Source organism: Cyclopterus lumpus, chromosome 21 (assembly GCF_009769545.1).
Source record: "Cyclopterus lumpus isolate fCycLum1 chromosome 21, fCycLum1.pri, whole genome shotgun sequence".
NCBI classification, from domain to species: Eukaryota; Metazoa; Chordata; class Actinopteri; order Perciformes; family Cyclopteridae; genus Cyclopterus; species Cyclopterus lumpus.
Window position 1 is genome coordinate 7,797,824 of NC_046986.1, and position 25,805 is coordinate 7,823,628.

Genomic DNA, 25,805 nt, shown 5'->3' on the forward strand with positions numbered 1-25,805 from the left:
AAAAACCCATAAACTTCTGGAGGCAACTAAAAATGCAATATGCATTCACCTCATGAGGTCTCTTTCTTCTTACTTATTGTTTGTAGGAAGGAAGGAGTTTTCACATTTCATGTTACTCACCGTGTACATATTTCGCAAGAGGCACAGCAAATCCAGCACCGAGTTGCATCACCTCAGTGCTGTTTTCGGGTTTTGTTGCATTCGCTATGGAAGTGATTCAATTGTGTGACGTCTGCCTGGTAGCTGAGTTAAGTATACTTATATTAATAACATGTAGGCAAGTGGATTTTAATAAATATGGGCTTAAAACAGTCAAAAGTTAAACAATTAATTTCCTGGCTGTCTTTGTACTCTGGATACTAGCATAAGGTACTGATGACTACTCATCTAGGGATAATCCACTTGTTGTGGTCTGTTGTTTTTCTCCTGGTATTCAGCTGCACATGTTCAGTCACTGAGTTGGCTGAAAGCACAATTATTTCATGAAACATAAACCTCTTTTCAGTCAAACCGTCTTATTTCCGGATCATAAAACCTGCTCACAAAATTGCTATCAACTGTAACAGTTACAAATAATTAGCCCGAAGCATCAGCATGGTTATTTTAAAAGGAATTTTATTAATATAACCTTTTACGGCAGGACGTTTTTTTGGGACATTCACCAAAGCTCTCACTAAGGTAAATAAATAACACTTTGATTTTTATCTTTTAATTGCAGGTATAATTCCAAATTTCTCGCATCAAAAAGCGTTCCGTCATCAGCAGTGAACTGCTCATGGACATTAAATGTCAGAGGAAAAGGGACACATTTCCATTTTGCCAATTAGAAGGAAGCATTACACCATCTCTGCTTTCTGTCTGTTTATTGTTTGGCATGTTTTCTTAGAAATGGTTTTCAGAAAAATCAATCTGTCAGAGGCGGTATTTTGTAAAGGACCATCTGACAGCTGCTCATAATGGAGAGTTCAGTGACTGTTAGTCCATCCCTTTGCTTCGGACTGAAATATCCCAACAAATACTCAATGATTAGGCATGACATTGTTGCACAGATAATCATGTTCCTACTAACAACAAATCCTACTAACGTTGATGATTCTGACTTTTCAAGTAGCACCACCATGAGTGCACCAGTCTACTGTTCACTTAGTGCTTCATTTAGTGTCATTTGAAACAACTTTACTTCATCAAAATATGCCAGAATGTTTAAAACGTGTAATGTTAAGAGCTGTAAAGTAAAGACACAGTTAAACCATTCCTCACAATAGCCTTATTACATTCAAGTGTAGCTCTGACAACATAAATACACTAAGCATCTAAGTCCTCATCATACATTCATAGTCACACTTTGCTTTGGTAGCGCTTCGATTTTGTTTTTTGGATTTTCTACTGGATCCTACTGGTGATGCTCATCAAGCAAACATATTAGTTAAACCCAAAATAAGAAGAATTCTGTCTTGAATTTGCTGTCAGCATGGAATGAGAGCCGTGTGTCATTTGTGTATTAAGTTTCTTGCAGTTTGGCTAAAGAATAACTTGCATTGTTTCCCTGTCACATCAGAGAATGGGAAACCTTTTGGGAAAATAAACATGCAGCTCACGTTTGATCATCTAATTTTAATCAAATCAACTTTAACTCTTACCATTAACATTTTGAATCATGTTCTTCAGTTTCCAAAGCCGGGCGAGGATTATGAATTGTCCAACAGCGCAATAAGAAGGCTAAAGCCATCTCTCAATGCAACCTGAGTGACAACCTACATGTGGACATGTATTTTAATGGGCAGGTGACTAAATGTGCACCTAATGATCATTTGATGATGACAGCGTTGTTGATAATGGCTCTTCATACAACTGTTCATGTAAATTAATTCAAAATAATGACCCTGCTGCAAGAAAAGTTCAGGAGTATCATGTCATGTTTGTATGACTTTTTGGGACATTACATTGACTTACATTTATTTCCTGGAGACATCTTCACCCTTATCCAACCTAATCCTCACCCTCACCCTAACCCCAAACCTAACCCTAACCCTTGCTTCAGTCTAATCCTAACCTTGCCTTAAACCTCAAAAGTCTTCACTCCAAAATGTAAAGATTTGACTTATGGGGATGATGTGCATTTTTTCCTGGGCGACATTGTAATCAGATGTATGTCCCCACAAGACACACACGCACACACACACACACACACACACACACACACACACACACACACACACACACACACCCCTCCAAGCCCCTGTAACAAGGATGTTTCGTGACGTAAGAGTCGCCCTTAAAAGAGGCTCGGTTGCGGAGCAGAGGGCACTTTACGCAACACTGCGCATCTTGCCTGAGCCTCAGTGAGTGCAGATTACACTAATCTAAAAGGGGTGACTTGGGGGATGACAGACTTCATCAAACACAAAAACAGTTTGGAGAAAGGTTGAGTCGCTCTCATAAGACGTGATCCTTAATTTAACAACGGAACCCGGTGCACCGAATCCGGACAAGGGGACGCGCGACGCGCTGAGGTAACAGGTGGCCCTTTGTGGTTGCAATGTGTTGCTTCGCCATCGCGACAGTGGCAGGTCCGTAGGAACGAGCCCAGCAGCTGCAGGCTCTCAACAGCAGTGGAGGAATGTGCGTCTCAATGTCCCAAAGGGGAAAAAACAGCATGGGAAAAGACTTAAGAAGGAGGCTGCTTTCCATAAACATCCCGCGTCCGTAAAGTGACCAACCTCTCACACACACACACACACACACACACACACACACAAAAACCCGTCTCCAGAGTGAATACAGGCTCCGATGAATGGACTGCAGGATGTTTTCTGGTCAGGCTGGTCTGAATTACAGCTTCAACCTGAGCGATGACCGGGAGCTGGTGGACGCGTCGGCGGACCGAGGGAAGCTCTCTCCGACGGGCTTCGTGGTGCTGTCCGTGATGCTGGGCTTCATCATGACGTTCGGCTTCCTCAACAACCTCGTCGTGCTGCTTTTGTTTTGCAAATTCAAGAAGCTGCGGACGCCGGTGAACATGCTGCTGCTGAACATCAGCGTCAGTGACATGCTGGTGTGCTTGTTCGGCACCACTCTCAGTTTCGCCTCCAGCATCCGAGGCAAGTGGCTGCTGGGGCGCAGCGGCTGCAGCTGGTACGGCTTCATCAACTCCTGCTTCGGTAAGTTCCGTATATATATATATATATATATATATATATATATATATATATATATATATATATATATATATATATATATATATATATATATATATATATATATATATATATATATATATATATATATATATATATATATATATATATATATGTTCAAGTGGTATATGTCTGGGAAACTAATCTGAGAGAGTACCCACAATCGCAAAACCTTTTCTTTTACTCGTCATGTAATTCAATTTCAATTCAGTTTATTTTGTATAGCCCAATATCACAACGTGCATGCATCAGAGGGCTTTACAATCTGTACGCATACGACATCCTCTGTCCTAGGACCTCACATTGGATCAGGAAAAACTCCCCAATAATAGAACAAATAAAGGGAAGAAACCTTCAGAAGAGCAACAGAGGAGGATCCCTCTCCCCGGATGGACAGAAGCAAGAGATGTCATGTGTACAGAATGAACAGCATTACAGAGTTACAACACATTCAATGAATATGAAAGAAATGTATGAATAATTAGAACCACGAGCCAGACCTCCACAATCCATGAAACAGAAGGAGGTAGAGAAAAAAGAAAAGTACATCAGTTTTAATCTGGTCAACAATAAGCCTGCGTAAAATAACAATATATAGTGACCTATACTACTATTTTTAAAACTTAATTAAGAAAAGGTGGAAACGTCTTTTTTTTAAATGATTTCTCGTTGCATCATTACCCACAATGGATAGACCTGAGATACTTTAGCTACTTCAATAATAATGTGTGTCAGATCTCCTTTATCCTGATATCGTCATATCGCAAGTTTCATATTTTCTGTTGCATCAGTCACATGGGGACAAGGTGGGATTTATGTGTTTTCACTATATGGCTGTCCATATTTCACACCATCTGTTTAATTACTTTACTGAGGTAATTCACGCAAATTAAAGTTGTAAATGCTTATTAGCAGAAATGGTGTGACTTCTTGCTGTTTTATTGGAGGTGTGCGAAAGGAACAAAGGGGGGACTTGTGGTGACAGAGCAGTACTGCAACTAACACATTATGGATGACTTATTCATCAATAACTCACCAATATCCCACACATGCATTTTTGCCCAAAAAGTATATTTAAAACACTTCTGTGTAAACAGTACTTGCATCACACAAGCATGACTTCATGTGTGAGTGTTTCAAATTGTGAGGTTTTAATGAAGATGCATGTGTTTGGGAAGTAGGACTGGATTAGATTATACCGCACAGTTTCATTCAAGGTAAAATATGGTGAGTAATTGATTTACAATGATCATTTTGGGGGTGAAGTTTTCCTTTAGAGATCGTATTAGTTTGACAACTTTAAATAGTCTTAATATGGATCCCTGAGATTGATCTTTTTTTGGAACTTTTTATTTTTACACTTTAAACACAACAGAACAGTTCCTGACATATGACCTCCAAAACAAGGCACTTGCTAATATAATGCTAATATAGTACCGATAGTTTAGCGAGTAGTGAGTACATATCCGAACATATATGCACACACACATACATGCACATATACATATGCATCTACATATACATATCCACCACATACACATAGTTATGTGCACAGCATATCCATATACCTTCCCACATGAACACACTTTTACACGTGTACTCAAAAAGGAGTATTAGTAACAGGGGAGGGGAGAAAATAAATAAATAAATAAAATTTAAAAATCGATTTAAATAAAACATATAATAAATATATAGTATGATAAAAATCGAATTAAAGTAAAACAGGATATAATAATAAACAAATGAGTGGAAACATAATTAAATGAATACATATAAATAATGAAAGAAACTGACTATAGGGTGGCACAGTTTTATTACAACAGCTCATTTCAATTGTTCAACCATTTATGTATAATGTAATACAGGTCCATCTTCTTTTGAAAGTGGCTACATGTCAGTTTTAGATTTGCATAATCTTTTTCCATTGTATGGACCTGTTTCAGTCTCTGCAGCCACTGAGTTATGGTTGGCATGGTTTTCCTTTCAGTTATTATTTTCCTGTCAATCATTAAAAGTATGCTCAGAATATATCTCAGATGTCTGTCACCTAAATCCGGTATAGAGCCTGACATAGCGATGGATCTAAGGAAACATCCACTTCTATGATTTTATCAATTTCTGCCATGATATTTTCCCAGAACCCTTGAATTACTGTGTGATCCCCTATTTCTCCACTGTTTCTCCAACATATTGCCTGCCAAAGGATCTTTGACATATGGAGAGATTATAGGAGCTGTGTTCAGAAATCAGATTTTTCATTTCCAGTCAGATTCTTTCCATCGTTGCTATTGATCCTTTTATGGAAGTTGTTGCACAGATCTTCCCATAAATGATCTTCAATAATAACATTTAATTCCAATTCCCACTTTTCCTTGACGTTCCATGTATTTTGCGATTTTTCAGCTGCAAGCCTTCTGAATATATACGGGAGACTTGCATTTCAGTTGGAAAACGTTTGGCTGCAATATTTATGAAATAATCTTCCATCTCATTAGGATTTTTACTGACTAACTGCCTCTCTTTACGGTTTGTGATGTAATATCTCAATTGAAGATGCTATACACAAGTCATTTGATGGAAGTGTGTATTGTTCCTGAAGTTGGGGAAATAACTTGAGTTCTGCTCTGTCAAGTATGTGATTGATAGTTTTAAGACCTTTATCAGCCCATCTTCTAAATCCACTATCACACATAGGAAGGTAATTACATATTGCCTCCTCGTGGCCTAGCCCTTGATATTGAACGTTGTCAAAACCTTCTGTTGGTTTTATCCATTCGTTTTAAATTGTAACTTTATTAAAAGACTTTATGTCTGTAAAGGGCAGTGTTGATAGCTCTCTCTGGGTCCATCCAAACCATGCCACTATATGAATGTTAATTGCGCTGCCCAATAGTATTGTGTACGATGTAATAGGCCCAGGCCTATAAATTTTGAGTCTTATCCTCGGTCTCTTATTCTGCCAGATCCATTTAGAGATTCATGTATTTAACATATTGAAGATAGAAACGGGTACTGAAACCAAACAAGAAGTTATTTACCAGCTCTGCCAAATAAAGATTGATCTATTTATTAATAATGAACACAATTTATACTGAGCGGGACATTTTATTGTTGTAAAAAATCCACTCGTACGGGCTCTCTGGTGGAGAAACGATGTAAGTTTGACACTGTTTGTAGTACCTCACACCAATTAGGCATTTCTGTACTGCAATTTCTTACTCAACTGCCAACACATACGCTGTTCCATCTGCAATGGTTTCGTCTCTGTAGTCTGACCTTTTCCAGGCAAATGCAAACGGGATTGCAGTCAGTTTAGTATATTTATGCAGCATAGTGTTTGTGATATATATCCAGCTGGGCCTCTTTTCAAAAGAAAAAAACATGAAATGTTTGGCTCTACTGCTGAACATTCGTATACTTTGTGCACATGATGTATGTGTGTATGATTTCATATTTTATTCTTTAAATAAGCTCGCTGGCCAACTGAATTCAGAAGATATAAAAGCCGTCAAGAAGGAAGAGCGTCCTTCTCCTTTGAGAACTAGAGCAGATACAAGCTTGATTGGAGCGCAGACAGAAAGTGACAAAACTAATGTCGCCCTCGTGTTTGCGTTTCATTTGTATAATTTGTTTCCTTGGTCATGTGTGCTTCTCTGTTTACGTATTTATTTATGTTGATTTTTGGGACTTCTTTTACAAGTGTGTCATGACCAAATGGCGACAAACTAACGAAACCACTCACAACCAGTCTTGCATCATCACTCACAATAAGTACTCCCATGATTGAATGAAGTGAATTCTCTCCAGCAACGGCCTTAACAACAGAAAATATATAGAATAGTAAAGGAAAACCTTATCTTCTGATGCTCATTCGAAACACAAACCTTTGTGACAATGCATTTTCAAGCTTGATTTGCCTGCTCTTCAGCTGGATAACAGCGGGTGCTGTCTTTGCAATAGTCGCCCCATCAGGATATTCCTGATGGGGCGACTGTGTCTGAGTGGTAGCGTGGGTCGTCCTTCATTGATCCGCTCCTCCACGTCGATGTGTCCCGTCAATATATGAAAGATTATTGATGATGTTTATCTGGCGGTAACATTTGTTAATGTGTCGTTACGTTTGCGTGATTTGTTTGTTTATTCCCCTGCTGTGCCTGAGGCTCACTGATTTAAAAAAAAAAGAAGAAAAAAAAAGAAGAAGGGACAATTCTTTGAGACAAATTTCCATTTCAGAAAGAAAAAAGAAAAGAAAAGGTTTTTCCCACACCGTGTCTTAGTCTCCATCGGGGCTCATAGTGCTGAATGCTGAGGATGCTGCTAATCTCATGAAGTGCCGCTGTCCAGGAATCCAGTACCAGTCGACACATCCAATGCTTGTTTCATGTCCCCTGCAGGTATTGTGTGTGCAGGGTGTTGATCTAATCCTGCCTTCCTCGGTGATAACGTAGGCTATCTCCCTATAGCTACTTATCTATCACAACAAAACATATTGATAAACTGCCAATAAGATTATTAAGAGCCTCCATTTCCTAACCTCTATATAAGATAAACAAGAAGAGATAAGCGAATAGGAATGCAGAGAAAACTAATTATAAACCATAAACCATTATATTTTGTGCTGTAGTGGCTAAGACTGTCACCTCACAGCAAGAGGGGCCAAAGTTGGTTCTCACCCTGTCAGCGTGGGTTCCCTCTGGGTTCTCCGGGTTCCTCCCTCAGTCCAAACACATGCAGCTCAGATTAATTGGAGACTCTAAACTGCCTGTGAATGTGAGCGTGACTGGTTTTCTGTCTCCATGTGTGCTCTGAGATAAACTGACAACCTGTTCAGGGTACCAGACCTTCGCCCAGTGTCGGCTGAATGGGATAAGCGGTTTTGATAATAGAATGGAAAAAACATTAAATGTACCTTTTGCTCATTTTTCTTCCCTTTTTGAACAAACTACATAAAGATAGTTTCACCATGACACTCTCATAAATACCTTATGTGTGCGTCTGCATCTAAATAATAGTATGTTTACTTTTGTGCATCATTAGACGCATCTTTCGAATACAAATAAATAGTACGAGTAAATGCTTTTCTTAACACAAAATGCAATCAATGAAAATCTTTATAAAACCAACAATGTCCCTGTATTTAAGTTGAATTATTCGTGTCCGAGGCCGTGCACTTTCCCTGACACGTGGCGGCTCGGGGGGCGAACTGCTTCGCACTGTGAAATGCCTAAATGTAAACAAACAAACAAAAATATTCACAGGCAATCCCACATGGTGATTCACAATAGTGCTCCCGCACGTGAATAAATGTAATACGTGTTTACGTGTTCACTTGCATCCAGCATATACTCACGAGCCCACCAATAATAACATCATTCAAAGAACATTCGCTCCGTCACGTGTCCGTCGATGTATAAGGTTAACGTGTGTGAAGGCGGCAGAGTGCTTTTGGTTAAACTGCAATCACCCATATTAATGCATAAATAACACCTTGGATTATTCATTTCATCTATAAATCTGACTGCCACCCTGTTGTCTGAGAGGAGATGACGCAGGAGCACAAAGCTCACGGGTCATGAAGTATCCTCATCGATGTGGCTCGGTGGTGGGCGTATGAATTAGCCATCAGTGTGTGAATGTGTGAGCGATGACAAGTCGTGTTTAAAGTGCTTTAATACAAGTATAGTCCATATACAATTTAAAAACCATCCCCACGGTATTTTAAACATCCTTTTACATCACCAACACCATTACAACACCAGAAACCAGCATGACGCAGGATGACTCATACCTGCGTTCATTCAATTGATTTATTAAGAGCGTTTGCTGTATCACCTTGTCTCTATTAATCTCAATAACAGCATGTTACATGTTCTCTATTGAGACATGGTGATATACAATGTGAGCCGCTGAGCCGTCTCGTGAGTTTTATTTCAGTCATTTGTAGCCAAGCTAGCAACGTGGCTCTGACAACAGAGGACACCTGTGATAGATATATGTCCTTCATGTTTATGCAAATACAAAAGTCCTGTGTTTTTCCAGCCATTTATGGAGCGGTAACTACGTGAGAGTGAAGTAATACTTCATCAGTCTATATTTACACAATGACAGATGGGTTCAAACTAACTGCAGCAACAAGTTTAGAAAAGCAGTGAAGACATTCGCCCACAACTAAATATCACAGAGTTATATATTATTATATATTATTTTTTAAAGTGGTATATTCACCAGGAGCAGTCTGCGGTTAATGTGTTACAATACTTCACATTCCAAGCGAAGAAAGTGCTTGAAACTGTGAAATGTGTCAAAAGATTTTCTTTTCCAATTACAAGGTTTAAGGTCAAGATGAACACCTTCAATCTTGACATTTTTCAAAAGTTAATTCTGCAGTATGATTTAAACAACGTCCAGATGAACTAAGAGAAAGGGAGACGTTACGCGACCTTTGGTTTTTAATTAGATTTCGCAGCTTTCTTGTCATGTAAAATTTATCTTTAAACTGTTAAACGTGTGTAATTCATGACACAATTCAAAATGTTGCTGGATTGCGCCGTTCACATGTCACGTGTCTTCAACTTTGACTCGGAAAACCAAGCATTCAAAAACAACAGTCAAATATTATTGTGTTTTGTATTTTATTTTTACATAATGTTTTACATCGTCAACAAATTCCATAAAAAGAGAGGCAGCAATGCATTAGTCTGTTTCTGAATAGACACGAGTCATTAAAAATAAATCACAGACACTTAGTTTTCATTTAAAAAACTTTAGACAAGTAATATAGGGTCAAATCTCAAAATGACAAAAATACCAAAGAGCCTATTTTTTTCACACCTGTATGCCATTGCTAATTACTGCTGAAACACTGCATGCTTATTGCAACCCCTGCACTGTGAATAATTATACCCTGTCTGACTGCACACACATCCTTATTACCTTGGTCTGATAACCACAGATATGCATGCGGAATACAAACCACGAGAAACATCAAAGTCACATCCAAACTATAATCTCATAACCCTGCTTATGGATTTTATGTTCTGTATCGTGATGTTCACACTGTGTCATGATTTGAAGCCTCCGCATCTGGAGGATGAGTCAGCGGGTGCCTCTCCAAACACCATTTGATCTTGCGCGATTAATTCTTTTCATTTCATTATAAAATATAAAATGTAAGCTTGACTTCCAGGTGTCTCACATCACCGAGGTTTGAACAGCTGTTTGATGTGTAGAATTTGCATGTTCTCTGCGTGAGGTTCCCCCCCTACATGCTTAACACATGCTGGCTGTGTTAGCGACAGTCTGCGATAGTCTCGTGATCTGCATGTTTTTCGACATTAGATATTGTACATATTGAAAAAATGGGGCACCTCATTTTAAGCTGCACAATGTATTTGAATGTATCGTATTCATTGTATGTTTCATGCTTCAGCTGGTTTGTCTGCCTGGTCTCAATGATGCAGGAATGTATGCCCTCCAACTCCCCATTCCCTGGATGCCAGATGGTTATATGAGTACTTTGAACCCTGTGGGTATTACATTAAGACTGTTTTCTATGGCAGATACAAAGGACGCTGAGTTATAATGGCAACTGTTGGAACATTTATGACAAATTAATTTTAAAAAAGGCCAATAGGTCCAGAGAGCAAAAAACAGCCGCAGAGGGGTCGCAGCGTTGGATTTGAAAAGTTCAGATTGTGACATGTTCATTTTAGGGTGCATAAGTCCTCAATAAAATATACCGAAGCTCCTCTAAATAACTACCGTCATCTTTTCTGATTGATTCATAACGCACCAAAAAATACCTCAGAATCATAGGGTGCTCGAGCCCTTTGGTGACTGCTGCTCTATCACAATGTGCACCGAGTGGAAACCAGTGGCTGGGGAGATTTAAAATGGGATTGAATACATATCAGTACGGTATCATTATTCAGCCTTACACACTTTTCCTTTTGAAACATGGAGGTTGTAGCATCGCGCCCGTGAAGGGGACAACAATGTGCACTTTTGAAAGCTTTTATGAAATGAATTACAGTGCAGTCAGTTCAGTCTAGACTCTGACCTCATCACTCCCCGCAGACATTTACGCTCACCAAAGGAGGAGACCTAATGACTTTGGTGATCTCCTGACTTTTTCTCGAGTGGCTCCAATTGGATGAATCCCAATTGGCTCCAATTGGATGAATCCCAATGACTTTTCATCTCGTGCACCATGAGTTTCACATTCTGTGTTTTAGTACCTCAACAACTACCGGATGGATTGTCATGGAGTTTGGTCCCTCACATTCATGTTCCCTTCAGGATAACCACAATAAATCTAAGATATCGATAACTTACAGATGCCCATTGTCATCATTTCACCTCTCTGTCTTTCTCAGGTATCGTGTCGCTGATCTCTCTGGTGACCCTCTCCTACGACCGCTACAGCACTCTGACCGTATACAACAAGCGGGGGCCAGATTACCGCAAACCCCTGCTGGCTATCGGGGGCTCCTGGCTGTACTCCTTGTTCTGGACAGTGCCCCCCCTGCTGGGCTGGAGCAGCTATGGCATAGAGGGGGCCGGAACCAGCTGCTCCGTGTCCTGGACGGTTCAGACGGCCCAGTCTCACGCTTACATCATCTGCCTCTTTACCTTCTGCCTGGGCCTGCCCATGCTGGTGATGATCTACTGCTATAGCAGGCTGTTATGGGCAGTCAAACAGGTAGAGAGATAACAAAGTGTGTGTGTGTGTGTGTGTGTGCTTTTTTCCTGTCTGATGTTGAAAGCAAAACCACAAATTGCTTAAATTGGTCCCTCACCAAAATCTACCTCTAGCACACACTGAAAGCTTGAAAGGTGGCCAAAATAGTTTGTAGTTGGCTTTTTAAACAAAGAACCGCAGATGGTTATCCCAAATTCATATATTTTGCAACTTTCTCCAATGGTGTTCCATTTTTAAGGTGAGAAATATCCCCAAAAAACCTTTCAAACCAAAGACATACAACAGATGGATGCTCAGTCAGCTGCCCCATGAAGGGGATCAATGCCTATTGGAGTGGAGTGGAGGGACAAGACCCCCTTCACTGTTAATTGAACTATAAAACTATATTTCATATAATCCACACAAGCTTCACCCTCTAACAAATCACTGTGGGTCTATGTTTCTATGGGTATGGTTACAGGTCAAGGAAGAGGGATTTTGAGGTTTCATGGTCTCGTTATGGACCAGGATATTTCCAGAAAAAAAGCTAAGTCTACCAGTGTGCACACTCTCCTGGGATGGCATTAGTGTTTCTTGCACTACAGTGAACATCTCACTGTAAGATGTTCACCGAGGTGATATAGTCCAGAGTAGAAGCAATGACCCCAAGCATACAGCGGTGTGTTCCATCCTTTCAGTTTTTTATTGCCAAAGTGTCCATGTCAAAGGTTTGACCTTTTTCAGACTTCTACCTCCTCCATGCACCTTGGAAGTAGGTGCCATAAATCCCTACTCTGCTTCTAACTAAGTATCCAAATACATAACATAATAGTGGGAGCATGCAAAATAAGTTATGCCCTGAAATACAACAAACTGGTGTTCAGCTTAAAGTCCAAGTGAAACGAAAGCGTGAGCGCCTTAAGTTGTGTACTGATGGATGGCTATCCCGATATCACTGGTTGAAATTAGTTCGCACTAGCTTACATAAGCACACATCTTATTTTGTTTTTGCACTTTATTTTGATTGCACTTTATTTTGTGCGTGCATCTTTCGACCGGGGGATGTGATCTAAAAGGTTGTTTTTTACTTTTGTCTCGACTTAAACGTATGCATTGTCACCGTCATGCACTTTTTAAGTATCCATGGCGTGCCAACTGGTGCTGTGAGATTCGGGGGCGAGTCTTTCCTTGCTTTTAAGCAGGTTAAATCCTTTGCACTCGCAGGGATTTACTTTGTTTATTCCTGAGAGCAGAAGGGGTCAGGGCAGGGCATTATCATAGCATTAGCTCAGAACGATCAGCTGCATTGACAGTGAGAGCATAAAGACACCCACACATCTATTTGTTCTTTCTTTAGTTGTTGTAATCCGATATTTTTGTAAAGCACTTTAGGCCTCCGTTTCTAAAGGGCTTTACAAATACAGATTACGAGAAGACGATTGTAAAGTACACACAGACAGTAAACTAATCAATTGATGGCGATCATCAGATGTAGACGGTAATATGCTTTAACTAAATTATTTAAAGCCCCTTTCCCACTGAACAAATATAAATCCACGAACATCTGGCTTTTGTCTTTAGGGGAGAAGAACAGAATCAGATTCAATCTGGACAGAAATGACTATAGTCGTCATTTATTGCCTCCATCTCTGATCGGCTGGGATGGAAGCGCGACACTCCATGCTATATTTTTCGCCCCTTTTGTGGTGCAATGCTCTGTGAATGTATAATAAATAAAAGCAACAGGGGTTTGGAGACTAATTACAATGTATTAACATTTATAATGTTTTCCTCAGAGCCACCAGACTCCAGTCAGAGAACAGTCATTTTAAAACACACTTTATTCAACCTCGACCGATTTCAAAACTCAGAATTTAATTTTCACCGTTTACTAACCCAGTTTCCAAGCACATTCATGATGTTGAACATGACCAAAAAATAAAGGCTTATACTCGTCTACTGGCATCAACTATTTTTTCACCGGTTTGCTCGTGTTTAAATAAATCTGCATATATGCGCTAAGTGGAAAAGAGGTTCATCTTAGAGTGAAATTATATGTTCGACTTCCCTCTTAGTGAATTGAACTTCTCCTGCATGAGTAACCATCTCGTGCTTTTGAAGTCTTCATATCCATGAGCAGAGCTGTACTCTCGATAAAGGCCGAGCCTCGTTTGCCTTCAGTGGGCTGTTTGGAGAGTTTGGCGTGTGTCACAGAAGGATGCATTCGTTTGATGTTTCTATTCATCCACAGAACAGAAGGGTGGAGAAAGAATAAAGGAAAGCCATCTGTGTGTGAAGAGATCCAGAGAGTGATGTTTAATTAGATTAGGACACACCTAGACGAATTCTCTTAAAAACATACATGAAGGGACAAGTAGTAAAAGTAGATTTGTTGAATTTGTTCACTGATGAATTAGTCGGTGTAAAGATATATATATATATATATATATATATATATATATATATATATATATATATATATATATATTTATTTATTTAACTGTCGAGGTTCACTGCGTAAATAGATTTTGTTAATTTGATTAACTGCAAATTCGTCATGGAATTTGCACCACTAATGTAACCATAACCCTAATGTACGATATCAAAGTCCCTATTTTTTGTTACACTCACATGAAGCATATATATTCGCACATTAAGTTCTCAAATATGACCCACAGAGCACCCTCTGGCAAGCAAATACTGAACTTAATGGGAACTCAAAAGGTGACATGATGCAAACAAATGATAAGTTTTTTTTTTTTTTAAATGGGCAAACTGGAGTATCAAAGTACAGAACGTTTCAATTAGTTTGGGAATGAGGTTGCGTCCTCATAAACAAGGCAGTGCCTTGAATTGATCCCTTTCCTGAAACGCGGTTAACAAATTCAAAATGCCTCTGTTGTCTTATGGAATTAGCGTCGCAGCTTGTGCCATCGGGGAATTCGGGATGTCAGAACAAGCTTGAAAGCACAAACTCGCCAGCTGTCGAGCAAGTTGGGAACGAACAAAAGTGATCACGCTTCGACAAAAAGTATTTCATGTGAAGAGGAGGAGGGGGGACAGAGGGGCTCCTCTCAGTTTCATCGACCCTCTCTAAATGTCATCCGCAGGTGGGTAAGATCCGAAAAACCGCAGCCCGCAGGAGAGAGTACCACATACTGGGTTTGGTTCTGACTACAGCGGGCTGCTACATGCTGTGCTGGATGCCTTACGGCATCGTGGCCATGATGGCGACGTTCGGCCCGCCCGGCATCATCAGTCCCGTGGCCAGCGTGGTGCCATCGCTACTGGCCAAGAGCAGCACGGTCATCAACCCTCTCATCTACATACTCATGAACAAACAGGTGAGTCCACAACTCCGACATGTACAACAGCTTTATTTACACAGTAAAAAAAGACAAAATTACAACAGCTGAAATCAAAATGGTCTATTTCAATATCAATTCAAGTGTAAGAAGAGAATTCACTGTCAAATCAGAGTCAAGATGAACACCCCCTAAGGCTGTTGCAAGTGAAACAGGAGCTCGTATGTTATCATGTTCAGTCATGCGTCCTTCTTTTTCTCTTCCTCTGTCCAGGTGTGCAGGAGGAGGGAAATGTAAATGTTGAACAATCAATTAGAGGCAGTGTGGGGCAGAAATTCCCCACAATATAGAGTAAAAACATGACGTGAAACATAGGCCTCGAAGGAAAAATGGATTACACGGCGTCTGCGAATATGTTTTCGTCACCCCGTCACTCGCATGCTTCAGCATAATGTCCTGCATTTAATCCTGACAATAAAATGGTTGCAAATTCAATCAAACGCCATCTTTGATAGCACCTTAGAAGTCCTGCTATCGGTCCTCAACCCACCTTGCTAAAACATAATTAAAAATGGAATTTGGCACAATGCATTGCACTGAATACAAGTGCTCCCAGGGAACTACTAATAGCTGCACCGCAGCTGGCTGTGATTTCCCTATCCATAAGCATGCATTAAAATCTTCAAAACACCACTTAAGAAAATGATCTTATAGCAAAATGGCCTCACAACATTAATGACAATGGTGTCTACTTGCAGCACGGTACAGCACAGTTTAAGACTCTTAGCCCTGATCCTGATTTGCATGCTCTGTGCATTGGAAAGTAAAATCGACATTATTTAGAAATATATGTACATGTACAATATTTGCAGGGTTTCTGCACCTTCAGTGTATTACAATCACGAGCAATAAAACATGTTATCATTTATGTGAAACATAAAAACCTACAGCAGAGGTGAAAACCTGCACGATTCAAAATGAATGATAAACCTCCTTTAAAAAAAATGGTTACTTCAGTCTGTTTCCTTGTTTCGAGACTCTTCTAATAGCCAAACAAACAATCCACTTAAAAACCGGGGCTGGGTATTAAACTTATGAAACCTTTTCCTTTTGCATTCTCATCAAAATGCGTCCGTAGCTGTCGAATGGGGCTGGGCGATATGAATCCTGTATTTAACGCAAGATCGTTTCTCAACTGTCATTTCTTTACAATTTCAGCTGAAAATGAACGAGAGAAAGAAGAAAAAAACAAAAAACTGCTTTGTTGCAATATGAGATTTTAACAGAATTTCGCATCAATGTGATGAAACACTTGTCATGTATGTAATTCACTGAATTAGCCATTCCCCATCTGGTTATTTAACTCTACAGCCACTCAGTTTCCAGTTTAGGTCCACCTTGCTCAAAGCAATGCGGTGCGACGCGTCGCCTCTGCAGTCGAGTCAATATTCATGAAGAAAGATGTTGATTTAAGTCATTTTTCGAGGCTGTCGTTTGTGGTGCCGTTGAGTTGTTTATGCATTAGAGTGATATGCGTGGGATGTGTTTCTAATATTTTGTCCACATTGTAAAAGGAGTTTGTGTTTATTAACTAGATTTAGCAAAGTGTGCCTATTAAGCCGTCAACTGAGTGTAGTTTCTCAACAGAATTTCCATAAACTTTACTATATCATGATATCCAGCATATCAATGTCACCTTGTTTAATCTATATATATATATATATATATATCGCCCACCCAGACTGTCAAGCGTTGACATTTTTTTTCTCCTTTTGATCAAGTGTTGCTTGATTTAAAAGAAAAACAATATATATATCAGCACGTTTGTGGCAGCACGGACACATTTTGCATTATACCCAGCCCTACAGAATCCTCTACACGCTACTACAGAGCCATCGACACACACGTCATTCAACATACATCAGGACTACCTCAAGGCAACGTTTCTGAGACACGTTTTCACATCTTGTATCGAAACCACAACCAATGGCACGAGAACATGTTATAGAATAGCACACTTAGCAAAAGAAATCTCATTTTAAAAAAAGGCAATATTTTTCCGTGTCTCCCTCTCCACGCTGAACGAAATACCTCCAGAGTCTGCCGGCCCGATGTGGCACCGACATAAAAATCATCCTAGCTGGAGACAAAACTAATTTGCTCTCCAATCTGAGGAACCAATAATAGAGAATACAGGAAATATGAGACATGAATAGTTGTAGGAAATGGGCTTCGGGCTGTTACATGACAACAAAATAACCCTAGAGAGCATATGCTCCAGGGAGGGCTTGGCGCAGTGGTAACATTACATTCAATAAAGAGTAAATCGACCTTCAAAAACCGGCTGGAGATTGCAGAGTGTGGAATCCCCTGCTCCAAATTAAATTAAATTAAACTCCATGTTGCTGCAGTCAATGCCGCAGTATGCGCCGCGTGTACCTGAACAGTCAAGGCAACCAAAAGGAAAGTGTTCAGTCGACCAACAGGCACGGGCTACGGCTGTTCCTCAGTAAAACAACCCCCCCCAAAAAAAGAAGTTACTTTAGTGCCTTTCTTCATGTGGGCAATTAACTGAGAGACGGGCTTCTTGACACCAGATAAGAAATCATCCGAAATGTGTGAACCAGGAGCGACAGACTGGTGGTTGTGTGAGCCGGCAAGCTGGCATGCACAGGAAAGTAATTTAGTATTAAGCTTAAAGACATCAGTAGTGACAAATGCCCCGCCCCTCCCCCCACCCACGACAACTTGTGATTTCACAAGAAGATATCAGAGGAATGTCGATCAGGAACACCTGCTATAGGGCGATGAAATGTACAGTTACACGAGTGCTGCGACAGCTATATTTTACACCGGGGAGTTCTTCTCTAAGACGGTCTGCTCTCTGTAAGTGTGTGTGTGTGTGTGTGTGTGTGTGTGTGTGTGTGTGTGTGTGTTGCGTTTACGACATTCAGCGTGGAGGACTTCTTTTCTTATTCACAACCCTTTGGGACCAGTAAAAAAAAACTAAAAAAGAAAAATCACCGTTATGAACAGTGGCATTTCCTTTTGAGCGGAGAACCACTCGTAATATATATATATATATATATATATATATATATATATATATATATATATATATATAAACTGTTTACACCACTGAAACACCCAGTTATTGAAAATTCACTATCTAAAAACACTTATCTGTTGCTACCCATGTCAGCTCCACAGCTAACCTGGCTCAGCTAAAGCAGAGAGAAAAAGGTCTTATTCAGCTCCATCTTGGAGACTTTACTAGTCTCTGGTCTAGTGAAGTTATTTCAGAAGCCTCCATGTTGATCCCTCCCTGGAGGGCTATGGCTTATGTTCTTCATGGGTCTAATTTGAAACATGTAAGCTCCAGCCTCCTCGTCTCCAGTGGCTTTATTGCACCTCTTCCTTTAGTCAGCCAGAAGAGGCCAAAGTGTGTGTGTGTGTGTGTGTGTGTGTGTGTGTGTGTGTGTGTGTGTGTGTGTGTATGTGTGTGTGTGTTTTCAGGCTCAGAGGGTCAGGTTTTCACATCTCAGATGTCACAGTTGAGGGTGCCGAGGCCCGGCAGAGTGACCCGGCCCTTCTTCCTGAGGTCACTCTCGGGGCCCGTGTTGATCCGCTGGACCAGGCTCTTCTCATACAGGAGGGGATGGTAGGCACCCAGTGTACAGGCAGCATCGTAATAACGCTCGTGGTAGTGGCACAGGTCCGTCTGCCTCATGGAGGGAATGTACTCGTACACATGCACCTGCTCGCATAGCGCCATCATCAGGAGAATGCCTGCAATGGCAACAGAAACAGACAGACAGACAAGTTCAGGTCACCATATGCAAAGAAATGTCCTTACTTTAAAAACTGTTGATACTCACAACTGAGTAACTCATTACCACATCACACCAAATTAATACATTTACACCAAATGATATGCTGGCATCTTTAACCGGCCAATCAACTGCATCTTTACTTGTTCCAACTTGGGGAAGAGAGAGAACTACTAGCCCGTTTACTGACTCCCCCGGATGTAGACTGTGGGTAGAAACCTCCCATTGGTCATGTAATTCCCGTGGTATTCTACTCGCCTTCAACCATCTGTGTTGCTGCATGCTGGGTTTAGCGCCGCCCGAGAAGATTGTGATTGTTTTAAAGATATAACAACAAGCCAGAGGTCGTCGACCCCTAACCCCCCCCCCCCCATACCAGAGTGGGATACAGCGCTGTGGAGATCGTTCTGGCTGTGCAAGACTACCAGCCTTTAGATTAAGTTCATCTAAATGACTGCCTGGCTATATAGCGTTGTATTTACCAGACTTGGATAGCAGAAAAGGTATTAAGGTTCTCATTTTACTCTCTAACTCAACAACAAAAACAAAGATATTCCTTTAATGTCACCTCGTGGTTAATGACATTTGTTTTGATTTGGACGAGATACACTATAGTTTCAAATGTGTAAATGTTATGAGTGTAAATGTGGAGTTCTGTTGTGCTGATGAAGAGAGTGCACACTCAGCAACACACCCTCCTTGAGATAAGGATGAAAATAGAACTGAATACATAATATATGAATAAGACGGCAGTGAGTTTGACTGCCACGGCGCGTATTTTTTATACACCGTGACATGCTGCCGACACAAAACGGCAACCGGTTCCACCATGCTTTGAACATTCCCCATCAATTTTGTGTTCATCATTTCCCTCTGAGGATTGTTATTCTGCTCGCAACTCTCCAGCATGATCAAAATCCCCACAAGCAACACCCTTCAGCCGGTTTTCCTAGAGCATGTTTGTAATCCAGTTGGTTCGGTTTTGTTTTCTTAATAAGATCCAGAAGTTTGACCCTCTAAGTTGTCCAATTTAAAGCAAATGTTCTCACAATTCTACCACACACTGATGACTTGTAAATTATCATCAGGCCCAACGTGTGTTAGAGCAGTTCATAATCAATCTCATTAACCTTTACAATGCAGTCCTACAAAACCAAGGAAAACATGACATTTTTAATTTCAAGTAAATTTTACTGGGCCATTTTTATTTATATTTATGGTTCAGTGCTCTCCACAATTTCACTTGGAGATGAGGCATCAGAATCAGCAAAATAGTGCTGAAGTAATGGTCATTGCATACTGAAAGGGAGTCGTTTTCATATTTCTGTGTTACTAGTGTCACATTTGTCTTCAATGTTTCCAATTAATATGCCGGCAGTGTGTGTTGACCATCATCTGCCTAGAGCTGCACGAATGTATTTATTCTGAAACAAAAGAATGATGCATGAAGAGAAAGAAAAAAAGATAAAGACATCACTCCCACTACTGTTAAATGAAGGTCAAAACTAACCAGAACACATACTCAACCAGAGCCACAAGACTTTGGGAGACCGTTTTTTAAACTCATGACGTGGAAGTGCACTCGGGCATGATTTCTAATAATCAGAGAAGACTTTTGAGTCTCTCTGCGAGCATGAAACCAAAGTCAACGCATCTCCGATCTCTCTCCGTTTGAGCCGCTTACACCGTCCGTCTTTCCATCTCTTTCTCAGTTCTACAGGTGTTTCTTGACTTTGTTCCACTGCGATCACTGGTCAGCAGAGAACGGCAACACCTCCATGCCCTCCAAGACCACCGCGATCCATCTGAACCGCAGAGTCTACAGCAACACCGTGGCCTGCACCGCCCAGGTCTCCACCGACGCTCTCAACCAGTGCGGCGGCACCTCGGCCACCAAGCACACGAGCCCCGCGGCCGAGGAGGGCACCGCCTGTGCCTAAACGTTCTCAACGTGACCACAGACGGGGACACGCGGTCATGACGACGGCAGTCACACTTAGGACGATTGAACGGCTGCCATCAGTGGTCATCACTACCGACGCTTCAACCTGCAGCTCCCACTGTGTGAAAGGGATACTTAACGTTGTGAATTCAAACCAACACGAGTTTAGGTTGAAGAGACATAACTATTCGCTCGGGTTTACGAAAAAATTAAAAGGTTTGGGTTAAAAGAAGTACATAAGTTGACCCATCCATCCACCCTCCAGCGTCTTCGGCCCAGTAATCAACTGTAGATTTTAAAAAGGCCTTCTGAACCTACGAGTGACCCATATCTGTGAGGCTGATAACTGGCGATAATGCCCATGCAATCGGGTGATAACATTGGAATATGTGGAATATGAACTAAAGCATAATGCATTGAGAAAGTAAATGTACTTCCTGTGCGACTATGTTTGTCCATGAGTTTTGATATAGACACAAAAGTACTAAATGTCCAAACAACTAGACGGACAAAAGCATGTGGACACCTGAACATTACACCTTTATGTAATTGTGGAAAAACACACTTTTACGCTAACGCTTTCATCAAGATTTTGCATTGCTGGCTCACAGTCTGCTTACAGTCCATCCTTAAAAAAGGTGTTTGAAGGGTCAGCACCAAACTCTGGAACTCATTTCTTTGTGGGTCTTGCTTCGTGCAAAAAGGGGAATTGTGATGTTGAAACTGCACATTATTGTATAAAATATAAGTGTGTGAGAAAGAGCGTTGGGATTTCCCTTAATTGTGCTAAGGAGCGTTGCACAAATGAACAAAAGTACACAACAGCATGAGGACTTCTACTTTTGGTCATATACAGTACTTAGTCCTCATGTTATGTCTATATGTCCTTTCAATATTCCTTGTTTTTATCAATTAGAATTGTAATAGTTGCTCTTTAAAGTTTTTAAAGGATGTACATGTTTATTATCACCCGTCAATGTGATCATCTACCGATCACATGTGCTCCTAATTACACTGGAAGCCGTAAATGCAACGCTGGCCAGTCATAGAGTTGTGCTCCGTCAATGAGTGTCTTTAGTAGACTGATGTTTTAATCATGGTACTTTTCCTTCTTTACTCCAGCCTCATTCTCACACAACTTTGAAGCTGTATATGCTTAAAATTATATATTGATCTGCGGGTAGGCGTTTATTTTATTAATTAATTGTCATGTCTGTGTTGGTGTTCCCTCTTTTGATGCATGCGCTTTGTGTTACTGAATAATTTTGTTGCATGTTTTTTTTGTACATTAAATTCTAATTCACAATGAGGAGTTACTAATATACACCAACACTAATTAAAGAGCCGATTACTGTTGCAACATGTTAAAAGGGAAGAAGATCACATCAAAAGGTTCTATGGGATGCCGAATGGCTCATATAAATCACCTGGTTTTAACTTCCCGTGCTAGGTGGAGAGAGAGACCAGTTTGAGATACAATATGACCAGTAAGAGCAACGGTGTGCCAAGAAGACACCATGTGATGGCTGATGGTAACCCGTAACCACACCAGGGCACACAGCTCTGTGGTAACACATGTTTACATCCATCAACAGACAAACAGGAAGTGAAGTGGAGTACACAAACTGTTGACATTTAATGGCTGGACGCAAAACACAAACCAAGCACCATAATAACCCTTAACTTTTTCATTTTATTACCAGCCAGTTTTAACTTTGAGAGAGTGTGAGTGTGTGTGTGTCATCATGGCAAAATCATTTTCTAAGAGCAGTAGACATCATTTAAGATTTGAACTTTGACCGTGTCATAAAACTGTGTGCAATCATTGTTTTGATGGATAAAGCTTGATTTGTGTTGAGTCTTTATGTGGAAACAAGACACATCCACCATGACACCTGTACTCAGATTGCAGTGCATGCCCTGCTTACATGCTATAATGACTATTTCTTCAAAGAAAAAAAAAAATAGACACAGCACCCTCCATTTAACATGTATAGCATCAGAGTAGGAGTAATTAACGGCTACTTTCCTGTAAAAGAAAAAAAAAACAATAATAACTCATCTCCAGTCCCTCTAAAGGTTGTGCACACCCAGAGCTCGTTAAAGAGAGAGAGATCCTTCAATAGAAGTTTAAAATGCGTGATCGTCACGTGACTCACGTAGACCTCAGATAGGTCCCGGAAGCACTTGGCGGACAATAGAAAAGCATAGAAATCGTTAATTTAATTCATGGTAACGAATTGTTATCTGAAGTAATCTTAATGACTAATGTAATCTTTATGACTTTCAGACAGCGCAGAATGTGAAATGTGTGAAATTAAATTAATACGTACATTGATACAAGATAGTCAAGATAAAAAAAACGACTATTCTGTCCATGTTTTGACATTTAATCAGCTATTAACGAGATTACAACAGCAACAAATATGCGAGGTAATCATGATCAAACAAAAGGCCACACCATTGGGATGCTGAATATTTGTAGTTTAGTTTATTTACATTGACCATGTACATAAATGCATTATTCTCAACATGGAGAAGAGATGTGCACGCACAAGTATTTGTGAAAAGCTTAAAATCAAGTTTTAACCTCACAGGGAAATCGTGGTTTTCAGATAGACCGGTGATTGGATTTATTTTTAAGTAAAAATTAAAGGTTTGCAAAACCCGGAGAGTTGAGACTCATTGTGCAGGATGAGTTGGTTGTGTCCATTGAACACTGTGGTTGTTGTGCTGAAAGAGAGCAAGAGAGAGAACAAGAGTGTGTGAGTGAGTGAGAGAGAGAGAGAGAGAGAGAGAGAGAGAGAGAGAGAGAGAGAGAGAGAGAACAAGAGTGTGTGAGTGAGAGAGAGAGAGAGAGAGAACAAGAGAGAGAGAGAGAGAACAAGAGTGTGTGAGTGAGAGAGAGAGAACGAGAGAGAGAGAACAAGAGTGTGTGAGTGAGAGAGAGCGAGAGAGAACAAGAGTGTGTGAGTGTGAGAAAGAGAGAGAGCAAGAGAGAGAACAAGAGTGTGTGAGTGAGAGAGAGAGAGAGAGAGAGAGAGTAAGAGAGAGAACAAGAGTGTGTGAGTGAGAGAGAGAGAGAGAGCAAGAGAGAGAACAAGAGTGTGTGAGTGTGAGAGAGAGAGAGAGCAAGAGAGAGAACAAGAGTGTGTGAGTGAGAGAGAGAGAGAGAGAGAGAGAGCAAGAGAGAGAACAAGAGTGTGTGAGTGAGAGAGAGAGAGAGAGCAAGAGAGAGAACAAGAGTGTGTGAGTGAGAGAGAGAGAGAGAGCAAGAGAGAGAACAAGAGTGTGTGAGTGAGAGAGAGAGAGAGAGCAAGAGAGAGAACAAGAGTGTGTGAGTGTGAGAGAGAGAGAGAGCAAGAGAGAGAACAAGAGTGTGTGAGTGAGAGAGAGAGAGAGAGACAAAGTCAATAGTTTAACATCTCTAGCATCACTGCAGTATAATTCCTCATGATAATAAATTCAGTACAAATTCTTATATAATGAATATAAATATTTAGTATGATTCTTTACATCATATGACACATATAATACACACATTCCTGACGTGCACCACACGGCGCTACTCGAGTATGTCGAGTATGCATCACAACAATATCTCCCCCTTATTATTGTGTACCATTAACTTTACTATATTACTGCAAAGTGCTCCTTCCAGCACCTTCAACTCTACAAGCACATGCTCCAATGTTAAATTTAGCTAATAAAATATGATATGTAATATTAATATTGAAATCCCCCTATCCTCCGATTGCACAACGTTTGATAAAATGTCTTTAAGCAAACTTATAATTCACAGTCTGTTCATGCTAACTCTACTAATTGAGTTGTGGTAAATCCACTTCATTTAATGCATGTGTGGTGATAATATAAAAATCTATTTCTTTAAACAACTTACCCGTTAAAAGTCCATCACGAACGGTCCAATCCGCCGCGACTCTACGTCGCTGCTAGTACACAAACATCTGGGAACTATTGACAGCAATTGCTGTAAAAAAAAAATTTTTTTTAAAAATCGTCCGATGGAGTGAACGGGACATGAAGGAAATCTCTCTTTAAAAAAGGGATCCGAGCACACAACCCGAGTACAAAACCCGTCTGCTAAATAAACGTAAAGTAACGAGTGTTTTTGGAAGATGAAAACTGACCCATTTGCACTCCGTTGTCAGTCAGCCATGGAAACATGTGAGAAAATGACAAAAGGCGGCCTGGAATAAGGGAAATGTCTCCAACGAGGCGGAGTGCGATTGTGTTTTATTAAAAAAGGTCAGTTACCGCCGACAGCTGGGTAAAAGATAATCTATACATACGGCACATACTGTAGCAGAATTAACCAGAAATCGGTCTAATTTGCAGTACGTGCAGTCAACTATAAAAGGCAACGCGACAAGAATAGAAACCAAAGGAGCACGTTGACAATTCAGTTTCATTATCAAGGATGCAATTTAATTAGCGTTTTGGTAAATGTTAAAAGCCCTGCTGCCTTTCATTCAGGCCATCTAAGTAAACGGAGAACCAGTCACACTGTGGTTGAGAGTTGGATGAGGAAAGAGGATCAAAGTGTGTCATCTTGTGTCATCCATCAGTCAGATAGTTCTTTTTACTTCTGTTCCATTTATTCCTCTTTTGGAGGTTGTGTTACTTGTGCTTTTCTTAAATGGTTGAGTAGATTATGATCCTGATAAGTGTCAATAAAATATCCGCTTTTAGCCTCTAGCGATACGAACTGTTTTGAGTAGTTGTTTTAAAGCAGCTATAAGTGATACATTCATATAGTCACAACGTATCAAATGACAACGTCGAAGCGGACACTTTTAGTGATTAACCCATGAAGAATTAACTTAAAAT

General features: G+C 40.3%; 2 protein-coding genes across 5 annotated transcripts in view; one reads left to right on the top strand and one right to left on the bottom strand.

Moving 5' to 3' along the window:
• The first annotated feature begins 2,806 nt into the window (after positions 1-2,806).
• Positions 2,807-17,366, top strand: tmtops2b (teleost multiple tissue opsin 2b). The gene is given in 4 exon segments (XM_034561815.1): positions 2,807-3,161; positions 11,573-11,916; positions 14,988-15,221; positions 17,280-17,366. Coding segments are annotated over 4 exon segments (1,020 nt in total).
• The window catches only part of st6gal2a (ST6 beta-galactosamide alpha-2,6-sialyltranferase 2a), a 36,546-nt gene continuing 25,975 nt past the window's right edge, over positions 15,235-25,805 (bottom strand). For 3 of the 4 annotated variants that reach the window (XM_034561234.1, XM_034561236.1, XM_034561235.1), the window contains exon 7: positions 15,235-18,971. In XM_034561234.1, the coding sequence (XP_034417125.1) occupies positions 18,724-18,971 (248 nt within the window). In that variant the 3' untranslated portion in view covers positions 15,235-18,723. Of the gene's footprint in view, positions 18,972-23,430; positions 23,688-24,855; positions 24,946-25,805 lie in introns of those variants that run through there. The other variant, XR_004611775.1, reaches the window with a different exon arrangement.